Here is a 24,077-nt window from a genome sequence, read left to right as displayed (position 1 = left end):
ATATAAACATGTATTAACTTTTATAAAATAAAAGTGATATATGAAGAAATAAAAATTTTTTATTTTTAATTTATTTAATTAATTTTATTTAAGTTGATTGGACATAATAAATTTTATTAATTGAAGAAATCTAACTTTAATAATATATAAGTCCCCAAAAGAAAAAAAAAAAAAAACAAAAGAAGGGAGAGAAAGTAAGAAGAGTTAAATAGCAGTTTTATTAGTTAAAGTTAGTCACAGTGGTCTTGTCTCTTAAAAACGTGAAAGGAATCTCTAAACACCACTTACTTGTTTTTTGTTTCTTCTTCTACTCTCATCACCACGCACAACACACAACCTTTTTCTTCTTTTACCTTCCTCTCAACTCAGCTATGGCTGCAAGAGAAATCCTCCATAAGATGAAGGTATTCTTCATTCCCACTTGTTTTTATTGGACTTATTGCTTTAATGATTGCATCAGAAAAGCAAAAAGGAAACTTTTTTTTCTCTTGCTTTTTTTTTATGGTGAAATTATGCATATAGATCTTTAATTTTTTATGTTAATACTCATCAGCTAGTTCAATTGGATTGCTTCTATTGCTCAATTACTATGAACTCCATTGATTATTCATTTTTTATTTGTGGTTGTCATTGTCCTAACTCATGAATGCACTTATCTCTACAATCATTGACTTTGACTTGTGACACTGTCATAAATTATTTTTCTGAATTGGGGAAAAGTTCAATCTTTCAACTTGCTTTGATCTGTATTCGAAGAAAAAGATAAATTACTAGAATTCATGATTGTAATCTGTAATTGTATCTTTGTTTCTGATAATCATGAATGTGAAATGTGAAAAGCACCAGCTTGCTCTTCCTCTTGGCACTTGGCACTGTTTTCTACAGTTTACTTCTCACTTTCTTTACCTTTTTGTAATCATCTTTTTATCAAAGAACATAGCATGCTTTACCATCCAGATCCACCTGTTCCTTTACATGGACCTGTGGTTTTTCAAGTAGTTTGCAAAAGCTATTATAAAAGATATTGGATTGCTTTCTTCAATGCACACTATCTGTTTGCTTATTTGTCTTGCCCTTATGAATGTTGCAATTGTGGAATTGCTCCATTCTGACATGAGCATAATATTGCATGCAGGAAAAAGTTGGGCTGCGTTCGTCGGAACCTGACTCGGGGAAAGGAAAGAGCAAGATTTCAAGGCGTGTAACTCATGGATTTCACTTAGTAAAGGGAAGATCATACCATGCCATGGAGGATTTTGTTGTTGCTGAATTTAAGCAAGTTGATAGCAATGAACTTGGCTTGTTTGCGATATTCGATGGCCATGCCGGTCACAATGTGCCTAATTACTTGCGGTCTCACTTGTTTGAAAACATCTTAAAAGAGGTAAGGTCGAATCCTTGCCTTTTATGGTTAGTACTAAATCTATGGGTTGGTTTTTGTTTAAGTCAGATCCCCACATCCTCAAGAACAAATTGGAAAGTAGCATCATAGTGCCAATTCAATTTGAATGAATATGGTTGCAATGTGTTATAGAAGTGTAATCATTCCTTTTTGTTTTCATCACATGTAGCCTGACTTCTGGAAAGATCCTGAAAATGCTGTCAGGAGAGCCTATAGTATAACCGATTCTAGCATTTTGGAGAAATCAGGCGAACTGGGTAGAGGGGGTTCAACTGCTGTTACTGCAATATTGATGAATTGTCAGAAGTTAGTCATAGCTAATATTGGTGATTCTCGGGCCGTCTTATGCAAGAAAGGCCTTGCCAAACAACTATCGGAGGATCATGAGCCACACACAGAAAGTGAAGATATAAAAAATAGAGGTGGTTTTGTGTCAAAATTTCCAGGTATGGCATTTTATTAATCTATGATCTTATTAGTGTTGAACTAGGTTGTCCAGTCATGGTTTGTAAGCTCAGGGAGCTTATATTTGTTTCCCTTATCTAATTTTGTTGACCACTCAAATTCATTCCCGCTAAGAATGAATCCTCTGTCACCAATTCAGGCGACGTTCCAAGGGTTGATGGCCGGTTGGCAGTATCAAGGGCATTTGGTGACAAAAGTCTGAAGAAACACTTGAGTTCAGAACCACATGTGACAGTGGAGCTTGTACAAGATGATGTAGAATTCCTCATATTAGCAAGTGATGGATTATGGAAGGTTAATTTTGATAAATGAATATCATTCCATGCACATTATGGATCTTCTCATACGTGTACACATAGTGTTCAAATATGTTCGTTCATTTCATTCCAGGTAATGACAAATCAAGAAGCAGTTAATACCATCAAAGACATAAAGGATGCTCGGTCTTCGGCGAAACGCCTTACTGAAGAAGCACTTAACAGGAAAAGCACAGATGATATATCCTGCATTGTTGTGAAATTTCAGTGAACAAAAAAGATAATATATGATGTTTCAGAAACTTTCAAGTGTAACATATTTCAATATATGGACAGAGCTTCATCATGTGGTTTCATTGTAAGAAACCACATTTCAGGGTGTGATCTTTTAACTTCCTTGATAAAAACCAACTGTGAGAACCCATTATTTTAAGTAACAATGTGGGACAGATTTAGTTCCTGATTGTGTAAGACCAAACTGCAGCCTAATCTGTTTATATGCAAATAAGTTTGGTTAGTGTCATAATTTTTAAAGATTTGAGAGATATACTTTTGTTTGGAAAAAGAGACAGATACATAATTAAGTAAAATGTTTTTGTCCCAAGACAATTTGACTAACTTTGTGTCTACCCAAAAGTTGGAAACTGTAAGAAAAGAAACAAAGAGATAATTCTTTAATCTTGCCTTTCTCTTCATTGTCTCTGTCTCTCTATTTTTTGTTCTAAAACACTTACTAAGCATAGACTTGGAATTTCTTTATAATAACCGCATTTAAAAATGAAGCTGGGAATGACCCTTCATCAATATTTTGTGTAGACATTTGATGCCATATTGGGGAAAAATGCATCTTCAAAATGAAACCAAATCAATAAAATAATGTGTTTCCAGTCTCAAACAGAATCAGTATCTAGCACACATTTTATTAGCATAGCATAAACTGAGGTGTGAGAATTTACCCATAAGAAGCAACAGGGATTTTATTCTAATCATGTGGAGTGAAAGTACACCATTCAAAGACTTCTATAACAGGATAATTATTATATACTAAGGCACACATAAACACAATAAAGTAACTGAGTAGGTAAAACAAAACATAAAGCTGCATGAAAACAAACTAGTTTACATCTCAAATGACACACCCCTTTAGATATTGATAGTTTTCTCTTGATTACATTCTTATTATTCTAACATAGAAAAAAGGGGGTTTTTCTTTTTCTTATTATATGCCTTGGAATGCAAGGAACCATAGGGTGACAGAAGAGAGGGAGCCTGCTGAACACAGATTCACTTCATCTGATATGGAAGGACTTGTAGCCAGAGCTCCCTGAAATGTTCATCTGAGTTCTTCCCCGATCGTCGGCGTTTCTGCAGTGGCTTTCCTTAGGGGGTTGCCCTTTGCCGCCTCGGCCGCTTCCCTCGTTGCAAGGCTCTATGTTGCTCTTCCGGCGTCTCTCATTGTGTCCGGCCAAGCGCCTGCGGCAGCTTCTTTTGGCTTCATCAAATTCTGCCAGGTCATGGAACCTACACAGACTCATCAGAGATATTTCTACAAGGTAAGACACATGGAACTAATACTTTGAACTATACCCAACAATAATGATCTTTGTGAAGAATAATAGGAAAAATCAGTTCAATTTCTTAATGTATTAACAAAATCATTTAAGATGCATGTTAATAGTTTCAAGATTTACCTCAGAATTAGTACTATGCTTAGTTTCTAAGGAAAAAAGGAGAAAAACAAAACAATATTGGTGTGAATTGAACACCTGCTACATTGCTGGCAAAACCTCTGCCTCATCCCTGCAACCACCACCACAGGTGCCTTGGAATGAAACTCACACACCTTATGGCGGCGGTGGTACCTTTTTGCCTCGGTCAAGTCGGCGCCACACCTCTCAGCCTGGCAGGAGGGTGGAGAAACTCCTCCTGCCCCATTTGATCCTCTTCTCCCACTTCCAACAGCACTTTTCTTCTTCTCTTCTTCTGCAAGGACACCATCACCAACACCACTCTCATCTTCCTCTTCTAACTCCTCTTCTACCTCATCAACTGTGCTATCCTTCCTCATCTTCTCAACTGTTGTTCTCCTCATCCTGGCCTCCATTGTGACAATGACAACAATGAAGAGGAAGAAGAAAATAGCCTTTTTGAACCTCCTCTTTGGGAAGAAATGGGAGTGGAAGAAGAGGAGTGTAGGGGGGTTTATAGGGGGCAAAAAGGTAGACAAGGAAGGTGGAACTAGTGTGGACCACAACCACCTTTTAAGTTAATTATGTTCTTAATTCTTGTTCTTACTTACAACAAAATTTAGTTACATAAGTACTTATAAATATATATATATATAAGCAATTATGTTGTATTAGTAGTAGAATGGGGGGAAGCAATGCAATGCATAGAGAAGGTTTTTGTGTGTAATGATAAGCTAATAAGAGAAAGTTTAAATCTAAATTGTTGGAGTAAGTGGGAAGTGGGGGATGGATTTTGCATGAATGGTTTAGTTTGAAAGAGACAGTTCTCTCAGATGACTCTAGAGCGCGTTCATGGTAAATGCTCAACTATTGGTCCTCAAGGAATTACAAAATGGAAAGAGGAGGATTCTTTCTCTCTTCCTTTTGTTTGTTCTTGTTTGTTGATGTGATTTCTGATACGGAGTTGAACAAGGGACCCCATATCACATGCATAGTGCATAGGACAATCCATGCTTTCAACTACACTATATATCTAATTACATCATAAAAATTAATAACAGCCATAGTTACACAGAATGCAATACGCTATGTGTAAAATATTTTAATTGGTTATAACTATGATAACAAGTTATGTGGTTTGCTGCAAATATTTCAGCTACATGATGCATTGGAGTAAGTAAGAGAATTAAACATTGGATTTAGCTAAGTTTGGTGTCCTTCAGTTTTAGTTAGTTTTAGTCACTTCAATTCAATCAATGAAATAATGCATAACAGCATAAGAGGATAGGTATTGAGCTTTTTATGATAATGAGTCACTAGATTTTTAAATGTAAAGCCTGTAAAGCATTCATAGGATTGGGAGAGGGTAGGGTAGAGAGGGTAGAGAGGGTTGAGAGAGACATGTCATGTTTTCCATGGAAGCCTTAAAGGACTAGCTAGAACGAACAAAAGGAAATTTATTCCTTTAATTGTGCAGCGCCAAACTGTTCCCTTGTTCTTTCCTTACTCTTCAAAACTTTCTTGCGTTCTAATATATAAATTATGTATCAATAATTTACTCCACATCATGATCACACAAACCAAGTAAATGTAAATCCTTTATTTAACACAATTATTTTTTTACTAATGTAAAAATATTTCAAACACAATTGGATATGGTATATAGAAGGTTCAGAATTTCCAATAGAGGACTTAGGAAGGTGTAATCATATTAGGTTTGAGCGGAAATGAGATCTAAGCTGATTAAAATAGATCGGTTTGGATTAGATCGAGTTTAGAGTTTTTTTTCATGAACCGCTTAAATACAAATTAGACCGGTTCGAATAATTAGATATCCGATCAAAATTAAAATTGTCAAAAAATTAAAAAAAAAAAGTTAAAGTTAAATTGATAAAAGTGATATTACCATATTATTAATTTTTAATATATATATATATATATATATATATTATATTTTTTTAAATATAATATTTTGAGTAATCAGATCGAATTTCGTATCTTCATATCTAATATTCAAACAATTAAAGTTGGATGTAATTACATTTAACACCCCTATAATAATCATATATAGTATCTATAAAAATTGGATCATATTAAATTTAATCGGGTAATTGAGTTATTCGTACTCGTTTACACCTCTATTTAACAGTAACAAGTACTATATTTGTAAAATTTTTTGTACAGTCATTTAATTACGTTTCATTTTTTTTTAATATGATTCTAAGAATCAAAACGAATTACTTGGTTCGAACGGTTTAACTAGACTAATTCGCTTAAAGATAAAAATGATTGTCAACAAACAGATTAAAATTGATAAATCGGTTGAATTAATTCGACTTTTAACAATTAACTAGTTTAAAATAATAAAACAAAAAATATATATTTTGATTTAAACAATATATTTTCTTCACCAACTATATATTTTATCAATAAATATATTATTTTATTATATCTAATTCAATTTTAATTGAACTTTGTTTAATCTTTTAACTATTGAACATCTAATTCCAACGATTTATTAACAATTCAATTTTTGAAAACTCTGCTTTCTAATGACTATTTACATAGCAAATGTTGTTAAAATAAATTATTTTTGCTTACAGTTATATGTAATTAAACTTGTTTATATGGAAATTAAATTTGATAGAATAATAATAAGGAAAAGGGTTAGTTAGAAAATGGTAAAAGAGATGATGTGATGGGAATGGAAGAAGGGGTAGTATAAGAGTACGAAGAATGGCTACACAAGAAGCATGTGGTGCTGACGTGACTTGGCACGCCAATAGCACCATGGCCACCATGGTTTTTCCTTCACAAGAAAGACAGCATGCAAGATGCTATCGTACTCGGTACTTGATGCTAGTTTTTCACTCTAACCGCTCATATAGCGGACAAAAACATATGCCCTTCACTTCACCACTTAATCACTGTTTTCAAACCTTCACGATTATTATTCCCCATCTCATTAAAAATATCATCTTGTTTTTCACATTAATTAAAAGGTGGAAATTCAAGTGCAGTTGACTTCACGTGAGGTTGATAGTTAAGAGTCCGTTAGATGAAAATTTAGTCAAATCAATCAAATTATCTGATGACTTTCAGTTATTCACTTTAAGTGGAGTTAACTGTACTTGAGTTTCACCTAATTAAAAATATTTATATCATGGAGATACATACACTACAAAAATTTATTGGAATAACGATTGATTTTAGCATTACTAAATGCCTAAATCTATTTGGTGATTGATATGATTTTTCTAAGATCAAAATAAAATTGATCGCTAAATCAATTGCTATTTCGATAATCTTTTACAGTAGTGTTTATTTTGTATTATCTTGATATCCACTTTGTTTAGCGACGGCTTAATCCATTTTTATTTCATGATGATTAAGAGGCATATTAGCAACTAACGTTATACCAAATTAAAAGGGTTTTATTAAGCAGAATGCTTTACTGAACACAAAAGAAAAAATTCTACATAAAAATAGGTTTTAACGTATAAAGTACGACTTGTTCAAATGATGTCAAATCAATTTAAAATTATGTTGTTTTGGATTAAAAATTGGTTATTTTTTTATTTGTTTACACCAAAACTATTTAGATGTTTGTTTTAAATATCAAATGGGTTCTTAAAGAATTTGATAAGTATTTATTTAGATTATTTTAATACAAAATATAATACAAAATACACTTTATTAATTAAAACTACTACTCCCTTACAAAAAATTAATTTATAGAATATATATTGTGTTGTCAATTCGCTCCCACCGTGTTAGATATCTGCGGATACAAATTGTATTTTTATCAGTTGTACACAACTCTCAATTTAGACTTCTTGTCTTAATTAATTGACTAAACTTTATATTAAAAAGTAGGGAAAAAGAAGCTTAAGCTTTAGGGAAATTAAGTCACTTATATCTGCCATAATAATTCGTGTGTTTATGTATGATGAATATTGTTATAAGGTAGTGAAAAATTACATGGGAAATAAAAAATCAATTTGGCATTGGTACCAATGATGTTTGGCCGTAAATGTGGAATCATTCGTATAATACAGCAAACTGAATATTACATCTTTTGCCTTCTCTGGCAACGAGAGAATCAGAATGTGTCACACGCTACACAGATCACAATTCACCACAAAAGAAATTAAAAAGAAGAAGAAGAAAAATCTTTAATCTTGTGCCTATCACTCTCATATTGAGTTGGGTTTGGTCCCCCACTCTCTTTCTTTTTTATTCTCTCTCAGTAATTTTCCTTTGCTGGTCAAGCCATTATGCATGTCAAAACAAAAATCCATGCCTATTTTTTTTCTTTATGAAAGCAAAATAAGTAATATAATTTAATATTATAATTTTTAGTATTTTTTGAAACGATAAAAAAGAACCAAATTAAAGGATTTAATTTCTGTATCCCAATTTTTTTAAATTTTTTTGAAACAGAAAACTTTTACACCTTAGAGTTGGATTTCTGCACCACAACAACCCACAATCCAAAAAAGCACGACTATCAAACCCAATATAAAAATAAAAATCTTTGCTATGATTTTCCGGATCCAACATTATTTATATCTTAACCTAAAATTTTTAAATTAACTTTGTTCTTCTTAAAACAAAACATTTCAATTTTGTTATGTTCTTATTATCAAGTGTAAAATAAATTTAAAAAAATGATCTTAATAATTAAAGAATGAATTAATTAGTGATTTGAAAAGATGGTTCCTCCTTTTTGTGTTGAAGGACAGTTGTGAGGAATTGTATACGAATGTACAAAAAAGTAAGGAAAATCTTGCATAGTGGTAGATAGATAGATAGAAGAAATTCTTCATTCTTCATTCTTAATTCTTAAATATATTGCATGTCTTTGTGAAAAGAAAGAAAGGGATAGATATGATGGTGCATTTAGACAGCTGCGTGCATTGATTGGTTTGATAAGATAAGAGGCATTCATTCATTCATTCATCACAATGCAACAAAGCTAAGTAGTAGCAACATCGAATTTTATGTTTGTTTTGTTGGTCCATCCCAACATTAAAATCAAGGTCTTGTTTTCACGGCACACTCGATCGTTTGAATATATTTTCATTTGCTACAACTTTATACGATGATTTATGGGTAAGAAACAGACAAAGGTATCCGATTCTCTTGTTTTTTCAGATACATACAACACTATGCACAACCTTCATTATTGACTTTCTTTTTCTCTTTTTTTATTTATTTTATATTTTAGGGTCAAACTATATCATGTCTTCGATTGCTTAACTTGAACTAGTTAAATTCATAAATATTAGTCACAAGCTGATAACTAACTCTTCTAACCTTACTAACTGTATTTTTCAACTTGTGCTTATACTACCTATACATATAACTATTAGTATTAGTTCAACTATTACCAATTATTCATTACGTAACAGGGATGAGACTTTATGAAATTGATAGAAATTATTCTATCATTATATTATTTAAATTTTCATGTAAATTTTGAAGGTAAGATTTTTCTTATCTATGAAGAAAAAAAAAAGGTGTTTTTAAAATCATATGTTAAAATTAAGTATTAATCAATCATTCATATAAAAATATATATTGAAATATAAATACATGTTAAAAATAAGTTAAATAAAATATAAATTTATACACAAATATATGATAGCTGATTGTTTATGTTTACATAGTATTTTTTTAAAATTATATTGATCACAATATTTAAATTTGAACGTAAATTTTGATGGTGTTTTTTTTTTTTTTAGTCTTCTAAAAAAAGGGGTCTTCTTTGTATAAAAATAAGTATTAATCTGTCACGTGGCGTGCCACATGTCACTGACCTGTCATCATCCAATTGACGGAAGGACTAATTTGACTATCAATTTATCTTTCAGGAACTAATTTGATTAAAAAAATTATTCAGGGACGAAAATGAAGATTGCGTGATCTTTCAGGGACGAATTTGAACATTAATCCTGTATATAAATAATTTTTTATGCATATATAATATGGTTGATGAAGAATGCATCTCTTATAAAATTTAGATTTCTTATTTTTTTAATAGAAAAATGTTAAAAAATCATCCGAATTTATTATTTTTGACCATCAATTAGCCATTAATATTTAAAAGTATGAAATAAAGTGTGATATTAGATTACTAGACTAAAAGAATTATACTAAAATAGTTAAGTTAATGGCTAAATAATGACCAAAAATAATAAATTATGTTAACTCTTTAGCATTTATTTTTTTAAAAAATATTAATTTTCTTTCGATTATATTATTATATGTATACAAAAAATTAGCTATAGTTATTGCATAAAAATATATATCTAGCATCTCATAAAACTTTTATATTATATTGATAAAAATAAATTTGATTATTTTAATGACATGTTTGATTATTTGAGAGGTGGCGAATTTTCCATCATTCTTTTCTAATTTTCTGATGTTATTGTATTGAATTCGGGATTAGAACAAGTGATGAAAAAATTTGGTGTTTTTACCACCCTCTTTCAACCATTTGATCTTCGATTTTTTCTTCTAATAACATTCTTCTTTACGGTAGACTGCTTTAAGCTCCATCTCTAATTCATTTAATTGCTATCCTCCATTTACACCTGTCTCTCTGAGAGTTCTAATTCTATTAAGAAGAATATCAATCTCCTTTCTAGGATTAAAATTGGATGACTGTTTTCATTGAACAAGTTTGTGTCAGTATAATTTCAATTTTTGTGAAGTACAAATATTGTTGAGCCTTCAAACCGAAATCTCTAGAAATCAGCTATGATCCAATTTTCACCAAAGCGCATCATCTTTCTTGGAATTTAAACTTTTTTTTTTGAATTTTCCTAATTGAAAACTAGTATCCAAGAGAAGTGGTGTATGATCTGATTTATTTTATGATAATTTATTCATTGTAAAAGACGGATTATTATGTAACCAGCCCTCAACTACTAGGATTCTATCTAATCTCTCTGCAATATAGTTAGCACTTCTGCTTCTTTTAACTATGTAAATGGTCTCTCTGTAAGATTCTAAATTTTTAGAAATTAAATTACGAGTTAATTGAGATTTTGAATTTTATTTTATAAATTAATAAAAAAAATTAATTTTATTATCTCTAATTTAAAATTAGAGTACTTCTTGAAAATAATTTGTAAGTTGATAAATAAATATTATTCTCAAAAATAATTATATTGAACTATATTTGATTTTCAATTACTATTCTACCCTTTTATTTTATTAAAAATACATACACCAGTCCTAACCCTAACACAACACACTGAACACACACACACATCCTAAAACCCTAACTCATCACCGCCACCCCCTTTCCCACATACCCCTCACACACGGAAGAAAGAAAGAAAGGAGGAGAGGAAGAGGACGGCGCCGGCCGGGCTGGGAGCCGCCGTCGCCATTGAGCAAGAGCTGAAAAGTGGGAGGCATTGAGAGGGCAGAATGCACCGAAAAGGACGAGACCGTCATCGACGTGTACGTCGCCGCCACTAGAGGGAGTCTTTGTCGTCATTGTCGATGGAGAACGTCACCGTGGACCCGAAGAATCCTGCCGTCGAGCTACTGCATCCTGTCACCGCCGTCGTGCCTGAAAGTTGCCAACTCCATCGCGTCTGTCGTCGCTGAAAGCGTCGTCGTCGTGGTTGTGGACCAGGGCTTCGAAGTGGCAGGGAGCTTGCAAAGATGAGAGAACCAAGATTCCAAGAAGGCCAGGGAGAGGGAAGCTTCGTTGTCGTCGCTGCTGCAGTCACCAGCGCGTGTTGCACGGTGTCGTTGGGGATGTCGTTCTATCACCGTCGAAGCGACGGTAATCGTCATTGAAGGAGCTTTGCTGCCGGAGTTTTTTGTCGCCGTTCTACTCCCCAGAAGCCGCCACCGGAGCTGCTGTTGCTCCATTCCTTCATTTCTCTTTGGTACAGTAAGTATTTCTCTTCCGAAACCCTCGCCATTAGTATTCTGTTATAGTTTGTTGAGAATTTTGTGATGTTAATGTCTTAGAGTTAAGTTATTGTTATTGCATGCTGCGTTTGTTGCTTTCACAGCATTACCGCGGAGTTTCTGTGGATGTTGCGGTTGCCATTGCCGTGAACTAAAAGAAAAAATGGAGTTTGTCGCGTAGTTCAGTCGCGTTCAAGGTAAAGGCTTTTCTTAAAATCTTTTTATTTTCAAGAATTGTTATAAGTCGATATTGATATAAAAAATATACTTTTATGATTTTGTAAATCTTATGGATTAAACTGAGTTGCGTGGAATGGATGTAATTGTTTGCATGATTGATTCATTAACTGATTGAGAATGTTTAGTTAATGACTTCTTGATTGAGTTGGTGGTTGTTGAATTGGTTTTGCTTGAATTATTGAACGTGATGGGTTGCCATACTTTTTTGGTTATATTGAATTCCTTGATTTGCTGTTGGATTGAAATTTGTTTGATGAAGTGTATTTTTGTAGGTTGATTGGATATTATTAAATGATTAAAATTCTAATTGATTTGGTAAATTTTGGATTAAGTACTGTTTTGGATCAAGATAAATTAAAAATTTATGAGAATGAGAGAACCTGTAAGGGTCGTAAAATTCAAATTTTAGGGGAGGTGTTGCCAAAAGTTTCATAAAAAATTAAATTTATTTGAAGTGTTATTTGAAAAATTTGGATTGAAAAATTATATAATTTGATTTTGATTAACTATGGAGAGAATTGTATTCTTGGGGGATATCTTTAATGAATTTTTAAGTAATTATTCTAAAATAAGTTATTATATTTCAATTGAGATTACGATTGGGAAGTAAGAATAGTTTTTTGAATCTTTTGGGAAGAGCTTTTAAAGTTAAAGTGAAGTTAAAGTTAATTTTGAAAAATTGGTTAAACAAAATAAGTTTCATTGGATTACTTCTAATTAAAGGGTTATGTTTTAAAAAGTATTTAGTGAATTTAAAGTATTTGAGTTTGATTTGGTGCAACGGAATGTTTTAAACTTAGAAATGAAGTTAAAAGTGGTTTTGGGTACTTGGTTAAAATCAAAAGTGATTTAAGAGTAATGAAATTAAAGAAATGGATTATTGAAGTTAATTTGAGACTTTTAGTTTAATGAAAATGAGCTTTATGAAAGAAAGATGGATTTAATTTGCTTTCTTCTTTTTTTTAAGAGATTTTATATTTGAAACACCTGGGTAAGATACAAGGGTAGTGGCTTAGTCCCACAAGTCCCACGGAATTATTCCTCCTGGGGATGTGTTTGTGGTGCGGATATGAGGAATATAGTAGGACACTCTCCTACAAAATATTTTTCAGATTCTCTTTTAATTGTGTATGCTAAAAGTGGGAAAGATAGTATGGCACTTTTTTTCGGACTATTTCTCCCACGTCTCTCTCTGGTTGCAAGGTGGTATGGTATTATTTTACGAAATTTTATGACATCAAGAGAAAGGTGGTATGACACTCTCCCACGGAATATTTTTTCTTGAATATACCTCCAGAAGAAGGTGATAGGGCACTCTCCCACGAAATTATTCCTCCTGGGGATGCACGACAGAGAGACTAATTCGGAAGATGCCAAACGGATTTGGGTCGGGTTCTGAAAATTTAACCAATACGTGAACTCATAGCCAGTAGGACAGGCATGCATCATACTGCATTTGTTTGTTATTGTTTGGGTGTACTTAAGTATTTTGATTTGTCTATCTAATAAATTATGTCTAACTGTTAATTGTGGTACTTATTATAACTGCTCTTTAATTGTATTTGCGTTGCATTGTTTGTGCCTGTGATTGATTCTATTTTGAGACCAAGTGTTGGTTGATTATGTTGGACCGGAGGCCGAGATTTAATTATATGTTAGGTTTGATGCCGTGATTGGTTATGCTTTGGGCAGAGGCCATGATTGGTAAGTTTGGATTGATTGATCCTTGGTATGCATTGAAATAATGTTATGTGATTTATCGGATTCTTGGTAAGAATTTTTTTTTCTAGCCATCTCCACAGACAAAGAACCTAGATGCTATGATAAAGCAATAGCTCATGAGAGTTGGCAAAATGCTATTAAAGCAGAACTTGATGTCTTGGAGCTTCTTCAGACATGGCAAATTACTTCCCTTCCACCTGGCAAAAAGTCCATCGGGTATAAATGGGTTTTCAAACTCAAATATAACCCGGATGACAGCATAGAGAGGCACAATGCGAGATTGATCGCCAAAGGTTTCACCCAAGTTCCCGGGGTGGATTACTCGAACAAATTCAGCCCAGTTCTCAAGTTCAGTATCTTAAGGATTGTGTTAGTCATTGCTGCTGTCAAAGACTGGTTCTTGAAGCAAATCGATGTGAACATAGCCTTTTTGCATACCGAGTTGGAGGAAGAAGTCAATATGAAAGTGCCCCAAGGATTAGAAGCTCCCCCTAACATGGTATGCAAACTAAAAAAGTCACGATATGACCTCAAACAAGTAAGTCGGCAGTGGAATAACAAGCTAAAATCGGTCTTGCTCGAGAATGGCTACCATCAGTCTAAGTCAGATCATAGTCTCTTTACAAAATCACAAGCCAGTGATTTTACAACTCTCTTAATCTACGTAGATGATGTGGTTCAAGCTGGAAATGATCTAGCTGAGATTGATTCCATTAAAGCATTACTGAATGCTCGTTTCAAAATTAAAGACATTGGCGACTTGAAATTTTTTTTGGGGATGGAAGTTGCTCGAAACAAACAGGGAATTGCATTGTACCAAAGGAAGTATGCTTTGGACTTGCTACGAACAGCCAGTTTTGAGGACTGCAAACCCATCTCAACTCCCATGAATTACAATGCCAAATTGACAAAAGATGGGGGGAGTTCCTTACCTGATAATGGTGAATACAGAAAATTGATTGGTAAACTATTGTATTTGGCAAACACCAGACCCGGCGTTAGTTTTGCAATTGGAAAATTGAGTCAATTTCTGGACAAACCTACTGATTTGCATCTCAGGGCTGCTCATCGTATCTTGAGGTACATTAAATCTGCACCAGCAAAGGGCCTATTCTTTCCCTCTCAGTCTGATTTGCGTGTTACAGTTTTAGCGACTCAAACTAGGCTGCTTGCTCAGACTCGAGGAGGTCCACTATTGCATATTGCTTTTACATTGAAAGTTCGATTGTCTCTTGGAAAAGTAAGAAGCAAACAACAGTGGCATCATCATCGGCCGAGGCAAAATATAAAACTTTTGCATCAGCAACTCGTGAAACAATATGGATAAAAAAGATATTCAGGGACATGGGATTGGACTACACTGAGCCTATTAATCTATACTGGGATAGCCAAGCCGCCATTCACATAGCGACCAATCCCGTGTTCCATGAGAGAACCAAACACATAGAGGTAAATTGTCATGTGATTAGAGACAAACTACTAGAAAAATTAATCCACTTAATGCCTATATCAACACATGAACAGGTTGTAGATTTGTTAACAAAACCTTTGACCCCAAAAAACTTTTCTACACTAGTTGGCAAGTTAGGACTCTAAGATATGTGCTGTCTTAACTTGAGGGAATGTGTTACCTAACCTAAGGAAAGCAACTATTAGTAGTAGTGATCTACATAGTAATAGAATAGTCCAACAAGATAAAGAAATTTACTAAGCTTATTTACTGTACAAGAACACTAGTATAGATATGATGTATAGCAGCAAATGGCTTTGAATTTTTGTCATTATGTTGAATCAGGTCCTCACCCTTCTTTCTGTAAGGTCCCACATCGGTTGGGGAGGGGAACGAAGCACGCCTTATAAGGGTGTGAATACCTCTCCCTAGCATGACGTGTTTTGACGAGTGAGTGTGGGGGTGCTTCGACTATCATCCCTATCGTCAAAGGCGAAAACGTGAGGCCTCGTGTGCCAAAGTGGACAATATCGTGCTAGCGGGTGGCTTGGGCTGTTATAGATAGTATCAGAGTCGGAGCCCGGATCGATGTGCCAGGGAGGGCGCTGGACTCCCTTAGGGGGGTGGATTGTAAGGTCTCACATTGGTTGGGGAGGGAAACGAAGCATGCCTTATAAGGGTGTGGATACCTCTCCCTAACATAATGAGTTTTGACAAGTGAGTGTGGGGGCTTTGACGATCATCCCTATCGTCAAAGACAAAACCGTGAGGCCTTGTGTGACAAAGCGGACAATATCGTGTTAACGGATGGTCTGGCCTGTTATAGAGGGGGAATGAAGCATGCCTTATAAGAGTGTGGATACCTCTCCCTAGCATGACGCATTCTGACGAGTGAATGTGGGGGCTTTAGCCATCATCTCTATCGTCAAAGGCAAAACCGTGAGGCCTTGTGTGCCAAAGCGGATAATATCGTTCTAGCGGGTGGTTTGGGCTGTTACAGATGGTATCAGAGCTGGAGCCCGAATCGATGTGCCAGTGAGGACGCTGGACTCCTTTAGGGAGGTGGATTGTAAAGTCCCACATCAGTTGGAGAGGGAAACGAAGCACGCCTTATAAGGGTGTGAATACCTCTCCCTAGCATGACGCGTTTTGACGAGTGAGTGTGTGGTGTTTCGGCTATCATCCCTATCGTCAAAGACAAAACCGTGAGACCTCGTGTACCAAAGCAAATAATATCATGCTAACAGGTAGCTTGAGCTGTTACACTTTTATTTTTTTATACATTTTTTGAAATATATCTTCTCTTCCTCACTCTTCTTTCACTTTTTTTTTTGTACATTTATTGAAGTGTATCTTTTCTTCCTACTTCAATCACACCTTCAATAAGATTGATGGAGTTTTGTGGTATGTTCGAGAGAACAACATGATTAAAAGAAAATGATTGTGTATTATGATTATTGCATGCATGTAACTAATGCAAGTTACTGATTGAGTGCTATTTATATATCCTCTGTTCTCCTAACACAAGCCTAAAGAACAGAAATCTTAATAGCTAACTTAACTAATTTTGAAAGATCTCAAATAAAAAATTGAATTTATAAAAAAAAACGATTTATAAATAACATCTTGTAGCAAAAAAAAAAGAAAGAAAAAAAAAAATAACATCTATTCTAAGTCTGTGCACACCATAGATATCAAATCCTTCTTTCTCCCCACGATTTTTAAATTTTATGTCACCTAAACCTTTTTTCTCCCCACGATTTTTTTAATTTCATGTCGGCTAAACGCATTATATGTATTAACCACGTCTCTCTATCATTACAATTAAATATAATTCATGTCATTCTATATCTTTTTAATTTTTATAGAAATAATTTTTTATTTATATTTAAAAAATAAAAATAATAATGTTTATTTTCTGTTTCTAATTTTTAAAAATATAAATAAAAAATCCAAAAATATTTGTTTAAAAGGATAAAAACATAAAAAAATTCACTTTTTTCATTATTACATTAATATTATTATTATGACATACATAAATATTATATTACAGTACTTATTATAAAAGATTCCTATGAATTTATTATTATGACTCTTATTACTATTTTGATTATTATTATCGTTATCAAAGCGAAATTATGATGTCACTTCTATTTTTCCTACTCCTTGCATAATTGTTTGAACGGTATTTATTATAATTGTTATGTAAAAAAATAGTAGTTTTATCAAATAAAACTCGCACTATAATTTCCTTATTAAAATATCTATAATTTTAAAAACGTAACACTACCAGAAATACGGTGATTAGCCACGGAAAAAACCGTGGCTAAAATCAAGAAAAACCGTGGCAATCAAGCGTTAGCAACGAATGGGTATCCGTGGCTAACAAGGACGACGCATTTTCAGTTAGCCACGGTTTTTGGCCTGTTAGCCACGGTTTTGTGACCCGTGGAGACATTTAAATAGCCACGGTTTTCACTATTTTAGCCACGCTCTAAACCGTGGCTAAATGACAATAATATAATCAACAAGTATAATTTTGCCACAATTTTGTCCGTGGCTAATATTGGTGGGCTGGGTTTTTTTGCCACAATTTTGCCCGTGGCTAATGTTAATGGGTTATTTAGCCATGATTTTTTCCGTGGCTAATCATAAAAGATAAATTAAAATATATATATATATATATATATATATATATATATATATATATATATATATATATATATATATATATAATAAAGATGCTACTTAGTACAAAATTATATTGTATAAAATTAAAAAAAATTAGCCATATCCATATAAGTAGAATTCTTATTAATAAAAATATGAAATTTAAGTAATAATGTTGAAAAGCAAATATCCTGAACTAAATGAGTTTAAACTATTACAAAATCAAGTATCAGAATGCATCATTATTAGATCTCTAACGTCTTCATTGGAGTACCTACAAAAACATTCAAATAAGATTGTGTTATCTCTTAATTCATGAAAAAAAATGTTCCAAGACATTATTTAAAATAATAGTTTAATGTAAAAAAAAGTAAAAATGCATACCCAATAAAACTGAGTTTTCATTTTCACAACATAAAACATATCATTAAACTCCTCATCAATCAATATATTATATATTGCTAGACTTATATCCTACTAAACAATTTTCAATTCAATTGTTTCATGTAAGTAAGTAAGATATCAGATTACAATCAAAATCATTTAGAGACAGAATTTAAAAATAAAAATAGAAATGTATTAGCAATTAACAAGATCAATATTTTAGAGTAGAAAGTTGAACTTACCAGGTAAATATTGAGCATATCGAGCATGCGGATCTTCCAGGTAAGTGTCCCTTGTTCCATGGCAACATGCATCCATTACTCTAAGTTACCATTGTTCACATATTCATCCATTAGTAGCTTAAATACTGAAACAAAAACAAATAAAAATGCTATTGATAATACAAAGAAATAGATACTATGTACTCAGGAGTTGTGAGAGCATAGATAATAACTTAAAATGATTTACTTTGCTAAAAATAAATACCTGTTAACTCCCTCCAAGCAGGCACATAAGATGTTTATGTCTAACATGACCTATAGCCTCCACTTCAATTATGAATTCACTTTTCTTATTCTTTATTAAATAATTTCAAATTTCAATCACACAACAACTTCGCTTTAATAATTGAAAGAAAACAGTCTCAACTACTGTCTAGTGTTATAATGAGAGAAAGGTTGAAAGAAGCAAATCAAATAAAGTATCCTTACAATTTTTTAAGAAGTTTTTTTTACTACCACCTCATTTCTATTGATCAACGTATAGAATGCTTCTTACCATTCTTGGAAATTCCTTCTTCTTCATACATCAAACTAAAATCTCTCTCGTTTGAGATAGTTTGATCTACACTGATTAACATTATTATGATCACAAAATAACACTCATATAAAAAGAAATATTCACAAAGATTAGGCTCTTAAGTATATAAAAAATTACAATGTTTAAAGAATGGATGCTACCATAGTGATCTAAATGGTGGAACTTCTTCTTATGAAGTGGTTTAGAATATACAAAACTAAATGCATAAAGTTAGACTCAAAAATAAGAAACACAAGAAATGATAAGAAATGTAAATAATAACTCTTATTTGCTACCTTGCTATGGCTATGAGCATTACCAAAATAATGTTGATTTTAGGAATTTTAGCATATAAAGGAGAACTAAAGTTAATTAGGAATATAATTAATCACATTAGTACGTACTACTAAGTAGATAATTATATTTATGCATTTAAATTATACTTTATACCAAAAATTCATTCTCTATACCATCAAAAGGATAAATGAATAAAACATGCAAATCCAAGACAATGCATTCATCTCCACCAACAACAAGAAGAGAAAATTTAAATCGACCAGTATTTTAGAGAGGCAAGATTCAGAGCACTACCTCCAGAGAGAGTGACAGTGAAGGAGGTGCAATGAAGCAACCTAGGGTTCCTTCAAGTCTTCTTCGCGATTTGCCGTAGAATCGGATTCTACCGATTTTGCTTGCTTCTTCGGCGACTCGAACTGACGGTACTCGAACTGCTGCAAATCATGGTCCTTTCTCTTCCACAAAATGTCTAATGCGATCGTACTCAGAATTTAAACAGGAACGGATTGAGCATAACGGATTTACTCTGAAAGTTAGTTGCAGGAGCTAAGAAATTACGGATTTGGAGAAACTGAAGAGAATGTTATTAGCGAGAGGGATAGGTTGCATGTTATCAAACTTGAATCAATTACAGGAACTAACAAATAGGGAATTTGGAGAAAAAATAGTGTGAAGAAGTTATCGTAAAAACTGGGTGAGTGCGCTACTAGTTACATTTAACATTATCGCTAAAAATTTCATTTATCTTATTATAAATGTTAATTTGAATTTTGTTTAGTGAAGTAACTATCATTTTTAATTTAGAATAAAATTTAATTTTAATAAAAATATTAAATTATAAATTTTATAACTTTAAATTATATTTTAAAAATTTTACATACAAATTAGAATTTAGAATTTTGACCCGTTAGATTTAAAAAAAATGGCATCAATAAAAATTAAAATAAATAAACTTAAAACTTAAAAATTTGATACCTTTGAATTAAAAAAAAATAAAAATGTTGTACATAGTTAAAAAATGATCTTCCATAAAGTTTATTTTATTTTATTTTTTTATTAAATTAATAAAATGTTAATAAATAGATAGAATAATAAAATGTAGTTATAAAACTAATATTCTGAATTTTAAGAGTTAGAACTTTGTTCATTAATATTGCACTAAATTAATAGTGAGTAATTAAATTAGTTATTATTCTAATCAATTATAGTTAATATTTTTTATTTTTTAGAATTAGCTAGAGTTATTTTATTAAAGATAAATATGTACTTTTTTTTGTACTCTTTTGATACTCTTTTTATAATTTTAACATTTATTTTTAATTGAATCATTTTATTTTATTACTAAAGTCTCTAAATTAATGCATAATGTGAAATTGAACACTGAAACTGTATTTGGTCAGAAAGAATACGAATAAAAAAAAGTGACAACTAAAAAATATAAATAGTAAAATTGTATGTATATGAATTAGTCTTTTTTTATTATATTACAATATGATTTTTATAAAGTAATGAACAACACAACCACACAAAAAAATTATTTTTAAATCAAGAAAGAAAAATTAAAAAAAGATTCAGAGATATGGCAGAGTATAATTTTTCGACGGTAGCACTAGAAAGGAAGAAGGGAGAAAAAATTAACAATTGGAGAATTGGAAAAGCCTGCATAAAAATTGAGAAAAAGTATAAACTGCATAAAAATATTTTGAAAGAGATGGAGAAAAACGCCAAATTAAAGACAATTTTGAAGTGAAAATCGTTTGAATTCATCACGGTGATCATTAGGTCTGTGGTAAATGAGGAAAGTCATCTCAAGTTAGCCACGAACAAATAAAACCGTCGAAAAAATCCACAAAATTTAGCCACGGAGATACAAGACGTTGCAAGTGATTATCACGATCATATAATTTGCCACTATTTTTTATTCGTGGGTATCTTCCCGTTGGTAATACCCGTATTTCTGGTAGTGTAACATCAAAATTATTAATAGTGTCATTAGAATCAACACCGTTTATATTAGTAGTATCCAACTATTCATATATTTATATTAGTGTAATTAGTTAGTTACTAATATTAGTATTATAACTATTACTATTGTTATTTTTATATTCACTACGATTATTCTTATTTATATTTTTTTGATAATTACGATCATTCTCTTTTTTTTATTACGATTGTAACAATAATACAACCTATTAGCATCACTATTCATATTGTTTGTTTCCTTAGGGTAACAACTGTTATTATAACGTAAAAAAATAATTAAATTAAGACGAACAAAAATATCAATTTTATCTACTATTTTTCTTACAATGAGTCGAGTTAACAATTTGACATAATTAAACAAATGTGTCTGCTACTTAAATAATCCCTAAATAGCTCAGTTACATAAAAAAACATTACCTCTTACATCATCAATGCTTAGGTTACTAAGAACTAAGAAGATCCAACAACTTTCTCACCAACTTCATTTGCAACCAAACCGTTCTTATTTTCCTAAATCTCCTTAATCCAATTTGCAATTACATAAAGTCTGAATTCAAACATAGCAGAATTATTTTCGGACATATTTTAAATATTTTAATCAAATTCATGGGATCAGAACCAACATTCTCCACGGAAGACAAATTAAATCCTTGTTTATAGACATAAACCACAGGAAGACAATCAAGTATATATAAATATAAAATCATATTTAAATGATAAAATATAAGACAATATATAAAAATACTGAATTAATATATTTTATATTTTTTCAAATACAGAAAACTAACAAAAATTTTATTTTATTTTTGTTAAATTTTATAATTATATTTTTTACATTATTTTTTTCATAAATTTTTTTGTACAAAAAAATAAAAAATTTAATTTTTTTAATTTAATTTAATTTATTATTAAATAAAATATTAAATTTTGTATCTATATTCTCAATATTTTATTATCACTGTCCAATCTTATTTGCAGAATTATGCACGGAAAGGATTGATTTATAAGTATTGGACTAAAGTATTAGAAAAGGAAAAAAAAAAAACAAAAGTATTGGATTTAAAGTAAAAGACAAGAGGGAAAAACAAACAAAAAACAAGACAAAAAAGGAATGTAATTAAATACTAAATAATACTATAACCCAGTGTTGTGGTCACAACCATCTCCAAGCTGGCCATGCAAATCTTGAGCACTTCTATACTCACAAGTGTTCAAAACGTTGGTGTCAGCTTCGGCGGTGGTTGTTTCTACCACTTCCTCTGCCGTCTTCTTCGTTTCCGCCGTCTCACTAACCGACTCAACATTCTCCGCCACCGTCTCTACTGCTTCATTAATAATTCCTCCATCACCCTAAAAATTCACATAAACGTATCCATACAAATATTAGTAAAATAATTCGCAAATGAAAAAGTGTAAGCATTCTATTCATATTGAATAAAAACATAATCTCATTTTTAATACTTAATATGTGAATTATCTTGTACAATATTTTTATTTAATAATACAACTATGTTATTTGATTATACATATATATACTTGTGGAAATATTTAGCAATTTTATATATAAAATACAAAATATAAATACATATATACAAATTAAACAAGAATAATTATTAATAATGGCTAGAAGAAGAATAAAGAAAGAAGTGCACTTGAGGAATATTTGATGAGAAGAACACTTGATTGCTTCTAAGTACAGCAGCTTTTAATTGGAGGTTTTTGACCAGTTCTTTGGATGAGGGTAACAACCTATTTGCCATTTTTAATGTCACAAAATTGCTCTACCAGAATTTAGATTTATGTGAAATTGGAGTAGGGCTTTTATAACACAAAAGAAGTGAAAATTGAAAGAGCGGTGGGTGCTTGTGTGAATGTGACACGTGGTGGAAAACTAAGGGGGAGAAATGTGGTGTTTAATATGGGCGACACGTGTTAAGGTTGATGATAATTATTATGTGGGTGCGGCGACACATGTTCCCAAATTATGGGATTTTGTATGATTAATCATGTGTTAGGATAACGGGCTTGTGACATTGATAGATATTACGAACTGAATGTATCAGATCGACCCCCACATGCTTTTTTGGGTTTTTTCCTCCCTAATATAATTAGCACATGTTTCTTAGCTTGTATATATGCATGCATGGTTGGTATTATGAACATTTTTAATAAATTTGGGTTAGTTTAATATTTATGATCTGAGAGTAAAATTTGTTTTTTTTTTTTTTGGATATCAGTTTTGAAAAAATGTACTAAAGACCCTACTTTTAAACTAAATAAAAGGAGAACAAAAGAGTAAAATATAAAATTGGAATTAAATTACTGGAATTTGAAATTATAACAAAACAAAGTAAATAGTTTTAATTTAAAAACAAAAAGTAACAAGTGCGTTCAACATATCAAAAGATTTTGGAATGAAAATTAACAATGCAAAATTTAAAAAAAAAAACTTTACAAAAAAAAAATAATTTATAAAATAAGAAATTACAGGAATTTGAAAAGATAAAAGTAAGACATGAATAAAAAAATATAAAAGAAATTTTACAGAAATTTTTTTTAGTACACTCAGAAAATCGTTGAAATACAAGTGTGCGAAGGTATTTTTTAAAAATGAATTTCAACTCCTGATTCTTCTCGGTCTTCTTAATTTGTAGACTAATTTAACCAATTGTATTTTGACAGTTGTCACTTTTGAAAAGTCCAAAAATAATTGTTCCCACTAAAGACAAAATCAAGTAATTGTCCTTGTGCTATACACCATCGATCTTAACACATTGTCG

General features: G+C 31.7%; 3 protein-coding genes across 3 annotated transcripts; 1 reads left to right on the top strand and 2 right to left on the bottom strand.

Moving 5' to 3' along the window:
• Positions 1–206: 206 nt before the first annotated feature.
• LOC112707428 (probable protein phosphatase 2C 39) lies at positions 207–2,650 on the top strand. The gene is made up of 5 exons (XM_025759167.3): positions 207–404; positions 1,136–1,384; positions 1,572–1,848; positions 2,007–2,161; positions 2,258–2,650. The coding sequence occupies exons 1-5, from the start codon at positions 372–374 to the stop codon at positions 2,393–2,395; spliced, it is 852 nt and encodes a 283-aa protein (XP_025614952.1). The 5' UTR covers positions 207–371; the 3' UTR covers positions 2,396–2,650.
• A 433-nt stretch (positions 2,651–3,083) lies between these two features.
• Positions 3,084–4,530, bottom strand: LOC112707427 (squamosa promoter-binding protein 1). Its single transcript, XM_025759166.3, has 2 exons — positions 3,891–4,530; positions 3,084–3,645 (listed from the first exon to the last, which is right to left on the bottom strand). The coding sequence occupies exons 1-2, from the start codon at positions 4,226–4,228 to the stop codon at positions 3,414–3,416; spliced, it is 570 nt and encodes a 189-aa protein (XP_025614951.1). The 5' UTR covers positions 4,229–4,530; the 3' UTR covers positions 3,084–3,413.
• Positions 4,531–22,328: 17,798 nt separating this feature from the next.
• Positions 22,329–23,086, bottom strand: LOC112708439 (uncharacterized). Its single transcript, XM_025760592.2, has 2 exons — positions 22,950–23,086; positions 22,329–22,647 (listed from the first exon to the last, which is right to left on the bottom strand). Exons 1-2 carry the CDS (start codon positions 23,055–23,057, stop codon positions 22,432–22,434), a joined length of 324 nt encoding a protein of 107 aa, XP_025616377.1. The 5' UTR covers positions 23,058–23,086; the 3' UTR covers positions 22,329–22,431.
• Positions 23,087–24,077: the final 991 nt, after the last annotated feature.

Source organism: Arachis hypogaea, chromosome 8, assembly GCF_003086295.3.
Source record: "Arachis hypogaea cultivar Tifrunner chromosome 8, arahy.Tifrunner.gnm2.J5K5, whole genome shotgun sequence".
Lineage (NCBI taxonomy): Eukaryota > Viridiplantae > Streptophyta > Magnoliopsida > Fabales > Fabaceae > Arachis > Arachis hypogaea.
This window is presented reverse-complemented; position numbering and strand designations above follow the sequence as displayed.

What these genes read in the sequence shown, in the direction of transcription:
- LOC112707428 (XM_025759167.3), top strand. Translation starts at nt 372, where the DNA reads ATGGCTGCAAGAGAAATCCTCCATAAGATGAAG. An exon ending in TTGAAAACATCTTAAAAGAG is followed by an intron (nt 1,385 to 1,571) that starts GTAAGGTCGAAT and finishes CATCACATGTAG; the next exon opens with CCTGACTTCTGGAAAGATCC. An exon ending in CAAGTGATGGATTATGGAAG is followed by an intron (nt 2,162 to 2,257) that starts GTTAATTTTGAT and finishes ATTTCATTCCAG; the next exon opens with GTAATGACAAATCAAGAAGC.
- LOC112708439 (XM_025760592.2), bottom strand. Translation starts at nt 23,057, where the DNA reads ATGGCAAATAGGTTGTTACCCTCATCCAAAGAACTGGTCAAAAACCTC. An exon ending in TCTCATCAAATATTCCTCAA is followed by an intron (nt 22,648 to 22,949) that starts GTGCACTTCTTT and finishes GTGAATTTTTAG; the next exon opens with GGTGATGGAGGAATTATTAA.
- LOC112707427 (XM_025759166.3), bottom strand. Translation starts at nt 4,228, where the DNA reads ATGGAGGCCAGGATGAGGAGAACAACAGTTGAGAAGATGAGGAAGGAT. An exon ending in TTTTGCCAGCAATGTAGCAG is followed by an intron (nt 3,646 to 3,890) that starts GTGTTCAATTCA and finishes GAGTCTGTGTAG; the next exon opens with GTTCCATGACCTGGCAGAAT.